General features: G+C 38.6%; 1 protein-coding gene across 2 annotated transcripts in view; it reads left to right on the forward strand.

Moving 5' to 3' along the window:
* Positions 1 to 14132, forward strand: part of ITIH2 (inter-alpha-trypsin inhibitor heavy chain 2) — a 44571-nt gene that overhangs the window by 21438 nt on the left and 9001 nt on the right. For both annotated transcript variants that reach the window (XM_066384901.1, XM_066384900.1), the window contains exons 12-16: positions 1004 to 1185; positions 2478 to 2663; positions 3036 to 3175; positions 4358 to 4527; positions 7006 to 7143. In XM_066384901.1, coding sequence (XP_066240998.1) covers positions 1004 to 1185; positions 2478 to 2663; positions 3036 to 3175; positions 4358 to 4527; positions 7006 to 7143 — 816 coding nt within the window. The remainder of the gene's footprint in view (positions 1 to 1003; positions 1186 to 2477; positions 2664 to 3035; positions 3176 to 4357; positions 4528 to 7005; positions 7144 to 14132) is intronic.

Below are 14132 nucleotides of genomic sequence, written 5' to 3' on the forward strand. Positions count from 1 at the left end.
AAGAAATTACTTCTATCCGACACACCCTGTATGTTAAGCATTTTTCTTATGCACAAAATAGTTCAACATCTCCCTGCTTCTATCATGTCCTGCTATTTTTATTTATTTTATTTGTCTCTTTACACTGACAAATATAAGTAAGAGTGAGTGCTAGACTGTGTTGCTATCTGTCATGTGGACAAGGACTGTATCTAACCTGGGCCAGACAGCTCAGTGGGAGGAAACCAGGGATGCGATCATGACAATGGCGTCTTGAGTTTTAGAAAGACGAAGAGCAACCATTTTATAAATGGTGAAACAAGAATGGCAGTTGTTCTGTATTTACTGTCGATTCAGTGTTTTTTCCTCCTTGGATCAGATTAAGGAAGAAAAGAAAATATATTAAAAAATTAAGTCTGTTTCTCACTCCTGTCCATCAACCATCTAGTTCCTGTCCCCGGAGGCATTCGCCTATAGCAACTTCCTGTGTATCTTTCCAGAAATATTTTATGCATGTCTGTATACTGTATCTACATATATATACACACACATATATGTGAATATGTATACACACACATATATACATACACATATACATGCATATATATATGTGTGTGTATGCATGTATACACAAATACATCCTACATATAACAATTATTACATTGTTTTCCCCTTTAAAATTTGTCAGAGATTATTCAAAATAATACATAGAGTTGTCTTGTTCTTTTTAATAATGGTATAGTATTTCATAATTTGAATGTACCATAATTTAACCAATCTCTCTTATTGGTGTACATTTGTTTCTAATATGTAGCTATTTCCAATTATGTTACTTAATACCAATGCCCATATTTCACTTCAACATGAACGAGTACATCTATAAGAAAAAATCTTAGTAATTGAGTCACTGGATCAAAGAGTGAGTTTCTAACTTTGACAAATTTTGCTAAACTTTTCTCCATGTGTTTCCCCAAAACTGTTTAACATTGCCTCCTCATTTCTTTCCTTTCTGTCATCACTTTAGGTGAACTGAAGTTGTCAAAAATTCAGAAAAATGTGAAGCAGCACATACGAGACAACATCTCCTTGTTCAGTTTGGGGATAGGATTTGATGTTGATTATGATTTTTTGAAGAGACTATCCAATGAAAACCGTGGAATTGCTCAAAGAATTTATGGAAATCAGGACACTTCTTTCCAGCTCAAGGTAACATTTTTTTCTGTTCTATTTTTTTTTTTCTTCACTCAAAAATCATTCAACTACTAGTATCTGATACCTAAAAGAAGATGGCTAAATTTAAGTGAAAATTATTATTTCAGCTTATTTGTCTGCAAGAATAAAGAGAGTGTTCATTCTTTTCTCATGCACTCCACCCTACCTATCCATCTGCACTAACAGTGAGGTGAGAAGCAGTAGGCCGATGGGCACTTCCCTAATCCCTGAACAAGTTTTCCAAGGTACTAAAAGAGCATCTCATGACTCTCTAGCCTTGCTGAGCAGTTGGTACTCCTTGCTAGCATGGTCATGTTTTCTCTTAAAATATACTAGCATCTTAGATGTCAACTTTTTTTTTTTTTAGTGAGCTTGATTGAGGGGAGGGTGGACCGATAGGGACAGACAGACAGGAAGGGAGAGAGATGAGAAGCATCAACTCATAGTTGCAGCACCTTAGTTGTTCGTTGATTGATTTTTCATATGTGCCTTGATGTGGGGGCTCCGGTTGAGCCAGTGACCCCTTGCTCAAGCCAGCGACCTTGGGATTCAAGTCAGTGACATTTGGGCTCAAGCCAGCAACTACAGGGTCAAGTCTATGATCCCATGCTCAAGCCGGTGACCCCTCACTCAAGGCAGATGAGCCCACCTTCAAGTCGGCAACCTCAACCTCAGGGTTGTGAACCTGTGTCCTCAGTGTCCCAGGCCAATGCTCTGTCCACTGCACCACTGCCTGGTCAGGCAGATATCAACTTTTTATGATGTAACACAGATCAAGCTTTAGGCTATACGTTTCCTTAAATAGAAGGAATATGAATTACATGTTTATTTTAATTAAATGGACAAGGAAAAGGTGTAGGAGAAGAACATAGTTTACCCCACCCTCTGCCAGGACCAGGTATCATAGATCAATGAAGGGCCAGACAGCTCAGGGGGAGGACATAGTTAAGTTTGGGGACAGATAGGGATAAGTTTTAATTTGGGAATATCAACCTAGCTGACTTTTCTGATTATGAGTACCCATTAGCTGTTGATACGGTCATAAAAGGGGAAAAATGCTGGGCTCTGAAGTCAGTAGTAATACTCTTAACAAGCCTTTGTCTTCTATATGTGTCTGTTTGTTTGATAATTATGAGAAATTTCCTTGTCCCATAGCTTTCCACAGAGATCCTGTGAGAGCAAGAGTCATCTGTTAAACATTTGAAGAATCTCAGAGAAAAATGGTTTAGCTCTATAAAGTCCTATGAAAATAATAATTTCTTGGTTTTTTTTTTAATGAATTATAGAAATTCTACAACCAGGTATCCACTCCATTGCTCCGGAACATTCAGTTTAACTATCCACCTATGTCAGTAATGGATGTCACTCAGAACAGTTTCCATAACTATTTTGGAGGTTCAGAGATCGTGGTGGCAGGAAAATTTGACCCTGAAAAAACAGAGCAATTACAGAGCATTATCACCGCAACTTCGGTACTTGGGCTTATCTGCTTATTCTATAAATACTAACAGATCCCTTTTAGATACACTCCATCCTGCATATTAACAGGCTAACACTGCATTCAAGAACCATGTATGTAAAATGAAAGCAATAGTGAAATGGAAGGCATGAGAACATCCATGCCATCTTCCTATTGTGTAAATCCTTACCATTTTTAACCCAGACCTATCACAAACTCCGGAAGTATGCACCTAACTTCCTTCTTTTAAATTCTTTTGAATTACTTTTCATTCCCCTCAAAGTTGGGTAATACCTGGGTTCACTCACGGTAGTAGATGTAAAAAATGCAAATTGATTAACTATAATTCTGCTCCCCTGGTATCTTTGAACCTTGCATCGTCCAGGCCAACACGGAGTTAGTCTTGGAGACGCTGGCCCAAATGGACGACTTGGAGGATTTTCTATCAAGAGACAAACATGCAGATCCTGATTTCACCAGGAAATTGTGGGCCTACCTGACAATCAACCAACTTCTAGCTGAGCGGTAAGAAGTGCACACACCACAGGGATTTGCAAAACTGGAAGATCTGTCTTGTATATTTGAGTTAATACACAAAAAGATTAGAACCAAGAAGGCAGAAAATTATTAGAGGGTTTGGATTATTAATTTCCACTGGTTTCAAGCCCTTTAAGTAAAGCTGAGTTGACCCTTGTTTTGTTTTTGAGGTTTAACATATATGCAGTAAAGTGCACTGATTGTAAGTGTATAGTTTAACACGTTTTCCTGTTCATTACCTATGTAATCAGCACTCAGATCCAGATATAAAAGATTTCTTTCATCTCTTAAGGTTACCTTGTTTTCCTTCCCACTCAACCTCCACCACCACCTCCAGCAGAAGTCACTGTTCAGATATCAATCACCATCAATTAATTTTGTCTGTGATTGAACAGGTTATTGTCCAAAGAGAAATCTATGATGTAATTACAATGTCACATAAGGAGGGGCTCCCTAACAGCCATCCGTTTCATCTCTGGCTTCTCAGCTGACCTGCATTGAAACCTTCCAATGTAAAATTATATTTCTAGAGTAACGGATGATTCTTTGACCACCCACTTCAGAGTTACGTACAGGTTTTGGATAAGAAAACTGCCATTCTCGAGCCCACTCCACTTAATTCTATCAGATTTTCAGAAAGATGAAACAGGGTCCTCTGAACTAGAATTAATATAACTATCTACTCAGAGACAATCCATGATGTCAATAAAGTTATAAAACAGACATGGCTGTAAACTGTGGCTTTGAAATGAATGAAAAATATTTCTTCCCCTTTACAGAAGCACAGTGGTTGTATTTAAAGATAGCAAATTGCTGCCAAAGTTAAGTACTGATTTTTTAAAAAAAACAATCCCTGTAAAACAGGTCACTGGTTGCTGGGGGTTGGGAGGTGGAGGATGAACAGGTAGAACAGGGAGATTGTTAGGGCAGTGAAGCTACTTTGTATGATCCTAGAATGTTAGATACATGTCATTATGCATTTGTCCAAACCCATCACGTCTATTTAAAAATTCTTTAGTACTGCATGACTAGATAAAATACTAAGTTAGTTCTATTTTCTCTTGTGGCCCCCAGGGTCCTGGTTGGACACTGGAAGTGGTGGGGTTGTGGGACTTTAACTCAGACTTAAATAAAGTGACGCTCTGTAATGTATCTATTTCTTGAATACAGAAGCTTGGCTCCTACAGCTGCTGTCAAAAGGAAAATTACAAAAACGATCCTGCAGATGTCACTGGAACATCACATAGTCACCCCACTCACTGCCATGGTGATTGAGAATGAAGCTGGGGATGAGCGCATGCTGGCTGACTCCCCTCCGCAAGACCATTCCTGCTGCTCAGGTCAGTGTTTCAAGCTGGTGGAGAAACTTTATGGGTCAACTTTGGTAGGCTCAGTCGCAGTCCTTGAACCCTTGTTCCTTCCCCATCCTGGTCCACCTCTAGCTCCCAGGCCTGTATTCCCTCATGCCAAGCTCATCCTGTCAATTTACTTTCAGAACAGTTTATTGCTATGATTTTTGAACATTTTTACTCACGTTTTCCAAAAGAATTGAGAAAAATTATGTACCCCTTTATACATTTACAAAGTCAACATTAGCCCTGGCTGGTTGGCTCAGTGGTAGAGTGTCAGCCAAGAGTGTGGATGTCCTGGGTTCAATTACTGGTCAGGGTACACAAGAGAAGCAACCATCTGCTTCTCCACCCCTCCATCTCGCTGTCTCTATTTCTCTCTTTCTTCTCCTCTCACAGCCATGGCTTGATTGGTTCGAGTGCATCAGCCCTGGGCACTGAGGATGGCTCCATGGAGCCTCTACCTCAGGCACTAAAAATAGCTTGCTTGCGAGCATGGCCCACAATGGGCAAAGCATTGGCCCCAGATGGGGGTTGCCTGTGGAGTGCATGTGGAAGTCGGTTTCTCTATCTCCTCTCCTCTCATTAAGAAAAGAAGAAATAAATAAATAAATAATCAACATTACACTTTTTCATCTTATTTAAGTACCTGCAACATATTTAATATCTGGCATAGTATAAAAATTGAGCTTTTAAAATGAAACTGTGATATAACTCTTCTAAGTGTATACAATGAAATGAAATGCCTGATTTGATACTTATCATCCATCATCCATTTAAAAATACATAAATTCTGTTTTCATTAAAAATTATTTATTGTTCTTTTTTTCTAGTTGAACTTATATTCCACTTTTCTGGCAGAATCATATCCTAACATAATATATTTTTATGCTTAAAAGTTTTTTATTAATCATCCTTCTCTTCTGCAAGAAAAATACATATACAAATTAATTTTTTTTCAATTTCATGATCATAAGATTCTGAGTGTTCAAAGTTTTCTTCTAGATTGAGTTTTATGAAAATTACTATGGGTAGACATTTCATCAAAATAAGATAAATATATTATAAATTTTGATATACATAAGATGTGCCATTTTCTTGGAAATTATCTTTTAATGAGAAAAATGTGGCTGAGTCTATTTTTCATATATCTATGGGTAAATGTTATTTATTAGTAGATTGAAAGAGACAATATTTAACATCAACTCTGCTTTTTAAAAAAGTGTTTTATAAGCATAAGTCCTGATAAACCTTGTTGACAATGATAAGCAGATAGGAATAAAAAGCACTTGATTTTGGTCATGTCATTCACTCACCTGAACTTCTTTGAAATTACACAACAAAACTCACATATGGACATACTATTCAAATATTATTAATAATGACCTATTAGATGACAGGTTGAGCCCTACTCCAATTTTGTTGCAAGTAAAGAATTAGAACCATCTAATTTGCAAACAGAATTGTTTCCCAGTCACTGGAGTCATCCTGCTTTCTGGCATTACACCAATTTTCAATAGGACTCTGGTTTCTGGGAGGTTTTTGGTGAGAGGCAGCAGGGAGAGAGCATGGCTTCTACTTATAAACTAGGAGAAAGTGGTGTTCTGAGGAAAGAGTGTATGTGGAATCTGGGAACCCAGAGATTGCCTTAAATATTATCCATGATCTCTGTGTCCCACGGGAAGTCCTGAGGTATACACCCAAGGGTTCTTTGCCCAAGTTTAGAAGACCATGGTCTATTGTCCCATTCTCTTCCTCTCTTTCTTAAGGATTGTTGAAACACAGTCTTGAAAATGACCTGTATACACTCAAGGGAATGTTTCTGAATTTTTAGTCTTGTTCAAGTGAGATGCCAGCTCTACCAGAGTGGCCCAGGATTCAAGGAACTCTGACTTCTGACCTCCTAGTTACCTTAGGCTGGGGCCTCACAGCTAATTTATCTGGCATAAATATAAACTGGAGTATCTAGGTGACATTGTATCACCTAAATAAAATGTGTAGGTAAACAAGCATTTATTTCTCAAAGACAAGAAAAAAGACTGAGTATCAGAAAGCAAAGTGAACTTTTTGTAACCAGTAGGGGAACGTCTTTGAAAGACGTTGCTCAGATTGCTTTTTGGTGAGTGAATAGAAATGCATCAGGAAGATGCCGGCCCTAACCTGGGATTTCTCCAGGGGCTGCACCACACCTTTTCTGCCTGGCCAGTGCTGAAGGGATGAGGCTCTTCACCAACTCTGCAGGGCCGCTCCTTCTGCTGCAGACCTCAGCCCAGGTCCCAGACTCTGTGGAGAACAGCAGGCCCACAGCATCACCACAGAGGGAGCCACAGGAGAGAGATCTCAGGAATACAAATAATAGGTGGAAACCTTAGCCGAGAACGTCTGGGGTCTGCATAGTTCTTGAAATTGTAAGCAACTTACATGGAAAAGTAAATGTGGAAACTAATGGATATAGGTTTTTCTACCCAGGTGCCCTGTATTATGGCAGCAGAGTTGCTCCAACCTCACTCCCATCTTGGGCCAACCCTTCACCAACGGCAAGAATCCCAATGCCTGCGAAAGCAGCTCCCGTTCTCGAGGCCACCCCTCCTCCGCATGTGATGAGAGGTGAGAGAACTTCAACCTGGCTTTCACATCCCAGGTCTCAATCAGATGATAATCTGATTTATTAATGTAAATCAGATACGTTAATAAAATCACTGTGTCCCGGTAAACTAGGTGACCTACAGGCATCACTGCCTTCATTGAAAGGAGATAATCCTGTGTGTTAGTTGGCTTGAGACACATAACAAAGTAATACAAACTGGGTAGTTAAAAAACAGAAACTTATTTTTCACAGTTCTGGAAGCTGAAGACCAAGATCAAATTGCTAGCAAGATAGATTTTATTTTTTTGGCTTGTAAGTGGCCACCATCTTCCTGTTAGTTCATACGACCTCTAGAGGGAGAGAAAAGGCAAGCTCTCTGGTTTCTTTTGAAAAGGACACTAATCTCATTATAGGGGCCCAACTCTCATGACTTAGATTACCTCCCAAAAGTAGCCCTCCTATAAAATGTGGATGTGGTTATAAGGTAAGTCCCTGGTTCCCAGTAGAAGCTCAATAAATACTTGCTAGTCTTATGCCCATGGACCCCAGGTCCTAGGAATCTATGAAGTTAGTCCTGGAAGCCCTCACTCCACTTTAGGCTGCACAGACCAGCTTAAACATGGTATTTCATTTCTGTTGCCTAGAACTGTATCAACTCAATATGACAGCACTGATCTGTTTGATTTTGAGGTTTGGTTGGTGGAATCTGGATTAATTAAAATAGCAAACACAATCATTATCTTTAACAAAACAATTTCCTTCTAACAAAATGTTTCAAAACACCATATTTGTGTAGAAGGAATAAGAAAGCATAAGTGATTTTTTAAAAAATTTTAAAAAGGAATTAGGAACCTTTTGTTCTGTGTCTTAATGATGCCCTCTAGTGCCCAGCTCCAACACAAAATCAGTGAAGCAAGTATTTATTGAATACATAGCATGAGCTTGGTGGTGTGAGTGGTGCAAAGAAATACAAGGTTTTGGCTCTGGCCGGTTGGCTCAGCGGTAGAGCATTGGCCTAGCGTGTGGAGGACTTGGGTTTCCGGCCAGAGCACACAGAAGCGCCCATTTGCTTCTCCACCCCTCCGCTACGCCTTCCTCTCTGTCTCTCTCTTCCCCTCCCTCAGCCAAGGCTCCATTGGAGCAAAGATGGCCCAGGTGCTGGGGATGGCTCTGTGGCCTCTGCCTCAGGCGCTAGAGTGGCTCTGGTCACAACATGGCGACGCCCAGGATGGGCAGAGCATCGCCCCCTGGTGGGCAGAGCGTTGCCCCATGGTGGGTGTGCCGGGTGAATCCCGGTTGGGCGCATGCGGGAGTCTGTCTGACTATCTCTCCCTGTTTCCAGCTTCAGAAAAATGCAAAAAAAAAAAAAAGAAAAGAAAAGAAAGAAATACAAGGTTTTGTTCCTGCTCTGGATTAGTTTATTCTTGATTCTAAGTTTCAAAACAAACTTGAAAATGAACAAGCATATCAGAGTGGCTAGGAGCATAGTTTATAATCAGACAGCTGGGCTGTGAGTCATAGCTGTGGCATTTACCAAACTGTGATATGACCTTGGGCATGTCACCTGTCCTCTGCAAAGAGAATGATTTGAGTTAATGTTTGCAAGGAGCTCTGTGATAGTATGGATAGTAGCCTGTCAATGGATGGCAGCCAGCTCTTCCAGTTTTATCCTGGAAAACACCACTGCAGGTTTCACCTCACACCTTCCTCTTCAATCCTTTCCATTACTGAGGCTACATTTCTGGCAGTGCTAAGCTGCTCCTTCTACCAGCTACCAGATAGTTTGGATTTTACCAGATGTCTCCGGAATTTTCTATCCTTTGCCAATCCTATTCACCATCCTACTTTCTTGAATTGAACATTTCTTGCCTGGGTTACTGCTGTTTCAGCTGCTAAATGTCTTTCTATGTCTATTTTCTAATACTTAATTTATATTGTAACCAAAATTTTCCTGAAATGAGGGTCAAATCATGTTACATTTATTCTCAAAGACTTCTGCTAGTTATCTAAGAGAATAAAGGTCCATTCTCTAGCATGGTGTTCTGTAGGCTCCATCACCTACATTTTTAGTCTGATCTTTTCCTACATTCTTCAAGAGCCCATCTTCTAGTCACATCTGAGTTACTTTCTAAACAAATCATCACCTTTCGGCCTCCATGCCATTCCTCAAGCTGTCCACTGAGAATGAAATCTCTCTCTTTCCTGTATCTCAGGCTTCCCCTCTTCTCCCACCTCTAAAGACTTAGTTCAAAAGCCGAATCCTTCATCAGGCCTCTACCAGGTGGAGTCAATCATCCTAGCACATTCATTCTCAGGGCATTGTGCTTCGGCCATTATTTTATCATTTACTTTGTTCTAGCTTACATTAGTAGTTATATCTGCTTCCTTGAAAGAAAAACAATAATGTTCAAACTGTTAAAGAAAAATATTATTCATGAAGTTTGTGAAAGCATGGTAGTGAAGATTTTATTCAAGGGGGCATGAGGGTAGGGACCACACTGCACTGCGTTTTGGCAGTGGGGGCACTTACCTGCAAATACAGCACGGGAGAGTTGGACTTTACAGACAAGGAGCAGGAGTGGGTGAGGGGGTCAGTGGATGAAACACTCCTAAGAGGAAACAGTCAGGGGAAAAAGGTTCGGGCTAAACACCGCTAACAGGATTCTTGCTTAAAGGCAGGCTGATGTGATCAGACATCACCTGGGGTGGGAGTGGGGAATAAGGAACCTGATCAGATAGCAAGGGTGATCAAATATGGAGGGTGGGGTTTTTATTTAAAGTGACTCAGCAGGGTTTTTGCTAAAATAGAACACTGCAGAGACCAACATGGAAGTCCAAAAGTTGAGGCCTAGTTGAAAAGTTCAGAGTAAAGAATCCTTGTCACTCCTTCAATTAAATTGTTACTTTCTTGAAGGCTATGACTTATCTAGAACTGCACCAAACATGGCCTAATTTAGTGTTTGGCACATAGTTGTTTTTTTCTTCTCACTAAATATTTGTTGAATAGTTTAACAAAAAAGATCAGCCAGAATAATGATGTCTGGCAACAAAGTAACTATTTTTTTTTTTTAATAATTTTATTTTTTAATGGGGTGACATCAATAAATCAGGATACATATATTCAAAGATAACAAGTCCAGGTTATCTTGTCGTTCAATTATGTTGCATACCCACCACCCAAAGTCAGATTGTCCTCTGTCACCTTCTATCTTGTTTTCTTTGTGCCCCTCCCCACCCCCTTTCCCTCTCTCATTCCCCCCTCCCACCCGTAACCACCACACTCTTATCAATGTCTCTTAGTTTCACTATTATGTCCCACCTACGTATGGAATAATACAGTTCCTGGTTTTTTCTGATTTACTTATTTCGCTTCGTATCATGTTATCAAGATCCCACCATTTTGCTGTAAATGTTCCGATGTCATCATTTCTTATGGCTGAGTAGTATTCCATAGTGTATATGTGCCACATCTTCTTTATCCAGTCATCTATTGATGGGCTTTTTGGTTGTTTCCATGTCCTGGCCACTGTGAACAATGCTGCAATAAACATGGGGCTGCATGTGTCTTTACGTATCAATGTTTCTGAGTTTTTGGGATATATACCCAGTAGAGGGATTGCTGGGTCATAAGGTAGTTCTATTTTCAGTTTTTTGAGGAACCACCATACTTTCTTCCATAATGGTTGTACTACTTTACATTCCCACCAACAGTGTATGAGGGTTCCTTTTTCTCCACAGCCTCTCCAACATTTGCTATTACCTGTCTTGCTAATAACAGCTAATCGGACAGGTGTGAGGTGGTATCTCATTGCCGTTTTGATTTGCATTTCTCTAATAGCTAAAGAAGATGAGCATCTTTTCATATATCTGTTGGCCATTTGTATTTCTTCCTGGGAGAAGTGTCTATTCATATCCTCTTCCCATTTTTTTATTGGATTGTTTGTTTGTTTGTTGTTGAGTTTTATGAGTTCTTTGTATATTTTGGATATTAGGCCCTTATCTGAGCTGTTGTTTGAAAATATCATTTCCCATTTAGTTGGCTTTCTGTTTATTTTGTTATCAGTTTCTCTTGCTGAGCAAAAACTTCTTAGTCTGATGTAGTCCCATTCATTAATTTTTGCCTTCACTTCTCTTGCCTGTGGAGTCAAATTCATAAAATGCTCTTTAAAACTCAGGTCCATGAGTTGAGTACCTATGTCTTCTTCTATGTACTTAATTGTTTCAGGTCTTATGTTTAGATCTTTGATCCATTTTGAGTTAATTTTTGTACAGGGGGAGAGACTGTAGTCCAGTTTCATTCTTTTGCATGTGGCTTTCCAGTTTTCCCAGCACCATTTATTGAAGAGGCTTTCTTTTCTCCATTGTGTGTTGTTGGCCCCTTTATCAAAAATTATTTGACTATATATATGTGGTTTTATTTCTGGACTTTCTATTCTGTTCCATTGGTCTGAGTGTCTATTTTTCTGCCAATACCATGCTGTTTGGATTGTCGTGGCCCTATAATAGAGTTTGAAGTCAGGTATTGTAATGCCCCCAGCTTCATTCTTTTTCTTTAGGATTGCTTTGGCTATTCGGGGTTTTTTATAGTTCCATATAAATCTGATGATTTTTTTGCTCTATTTCTTTAAAAAACGTCATTGGAAGTTTGATGGGAATTGCATTAAATTTGTATATTGCTTTGGGTAATATAGCCATCTTGATTATATTTATTCTTCCTAGCCAAGAACAAGGTATATTCTTCCATCTCATTATATCTTTTTCGATTTCCCTTAACAATGGTTTATAGTTTTCATTATATAAGTCCTTTACATTCTTTGTTATGTTTATTCCTAAGTATTTTATTTTATTTTTTGCAATTGTGAAGGGGATTATTCTTTTGAGTTCCTTTTCAGTTGTTTCATTGTTGGCATATAGAAAGGCTATTGACTTCTGTATGTTAATTTTGTATCCTGCGACCTTACTGTATTGGCTTATTGTTTCAGTAGTCTTTTTGTGGATTCTTTGGGGTTTTCGATGTATAGGATCATATCATCTGCAAAAAGTGATACCTTTATTTCTTCTTTTCCGATATGGATGCCTTTTATTTCTTTGTCTTGTCTGATTGCTCTGGCTAGAACCTCTAGTACCACATTAAATGAGAGTGGAGAGAGTGGACAACCTGTCTTGTTCCTGATTTAAGGGATTGGATTGTTTGTGCCAATATGATGTTAGCTGATGGTTTATCATATATGGCCTTTATCATGTTGAGATATTTTCCTTCTATACCCATTTTGTTGAGAGTCTTAAACATAAAATTGTGTTGTATTTTATCGAAAGCCTTTTCTGCGTCTATTGATAAGATCATGTGGTTTTTGTTCTTTGTTTTGTTGATATGGTGTATTACGTTAACCGTTTTACGTATGTTGAACCATCCTTGAGATTCTGGGATGAATCCCACTTGATCATGATGTATTATTTTTTTAATATGTTGTTGTATTCGATTTGCTAGTATTTTGTTTAGTATTTTAGCATCTGTATTCATTAGAGATATTGGTCTGTAGTTTTCTTTTTTTGTGCCATCCTTGCCTGGTTTTGGTATGAGGGTTATGTTGGCCTCATAAAATGTTTTTGGAAGTATTGCTTCTTCTTCCATTTTTTGGAAGACTTTGAGTAGAATAGGAACCAAGTCTTCTTTGAATGTTTGATAAAATTTGCTGGTATAGCCGTCAGGGCCTGGACTTTTTTGGGGGGAGGTTTTTAATGGTTTTTTCTATTTCTTCTCTACTGATAGGTCTGTTTAGGCTTTCTGCTTCTTCTTGACTCAGTCTAGGAAGGTTGTATTGTTCTAGGAATTTATCCATTTCTTCTAGGTTGTTGAATTTAGTGGCATAAAGTTTTTCATAGTATTCTACAATAATTCTTTGTATATCTACGGTGTCCGTGGTGATTTCTCCTCTTTCATTTTGGATTTTGTTTATATGAGTTCTTTCTCTTTTTTCCTTGGTAAGTCTTTCCAAGGGTTTGTCAATTTTGTTGATCTTTTCAAAGAACCAGCTCCTTGTTCTATTAATTTTTTCTATAGTTTTCTGTTCTCTAATTCATTTATTTCTGCTCTGATTTTTATTATCTCCTTTCTTCGGCTGGTTTTGGGTGGTCTTTGTTCTTCTTTTTCTAGTTCCTTAAGGTGGGAAGTTAAGTGGTTCACATGGGCTCTCTCTTGTTTGTTCATATATGCCTGAAGTGATATGAACTTCCCTCTTATCACTGCTTTTGCTGCATCCCATAGATTCTGATATGTCGTATTGTCATTTTCATTAGTCTGTATATATCTTTTGATCTCTGCACTTATTTCATCTTTGACCCATTCATTTTTTAAAAGTATGTTGTTTAGTTTCCACATATTTGTTGGATTTTTTCCCTCTTTTTTGCAGTTGAATTCTAATTTCAAGGCTTTATGATCAGAAAATATGCTTGGTACAACTTCGATTTTTCTGAATTTGCTGATGTTGTTTTTGTGGCCCAACATATGGTCAATTCTTGAGAATGATCCATGTACACTGGAGAAAAATGTATACTCAGTCACTTTGGGATGAAATGTCCTGTAGATGTCTATCATATCCAGGTGCTCTAGTGTTTTGTTTAAGGCCACTATGTCTTTGTTGATTCTCTGTTTGGATGACCGATCTAGAGCCGTCAGCGGTGTATTGAGGTCTCCAAGTATGGTTGTATTTTTGTCAGTTTTTGTTTTAAGATCAATAAGTAGCTGTCTTATATATTTTGGTGCTCCTTGGTTTGGTGCATATATATTAAGAATTGTTATGTCTTCTTGATTCAGTGTCCCCTTAGCCATTATGAAATGGCCATTTTTGTCTCTGAGTACTTTTCCTGTCTTGTAGTCAGCATTATCCGATATGAGTATTGCTACACCTGCTTTTTTTTGGATGTTATTTGCTTGGAGTATTGTTTTCCAGCTTTTCACTTTGAATTTGTTTTTATCCTTGTTACTTAGATGAGTTTCCTGTAGGCAGCA

Source organism: Saccopteryx leptura, chromosome 5, assembly GCF_036850995.1.
Source record: "Saccopteryx leptura isolate mSacLep1 chromosome 5, mSacLep1_pri_phased_curated, whole genome shotgun sequence".
NCBI lineage: Eukaryota > Metazoa > Chordata > Mammalia > Chiroptera > Emballonuridae > Saccopteryx > Saccopteryx leptura.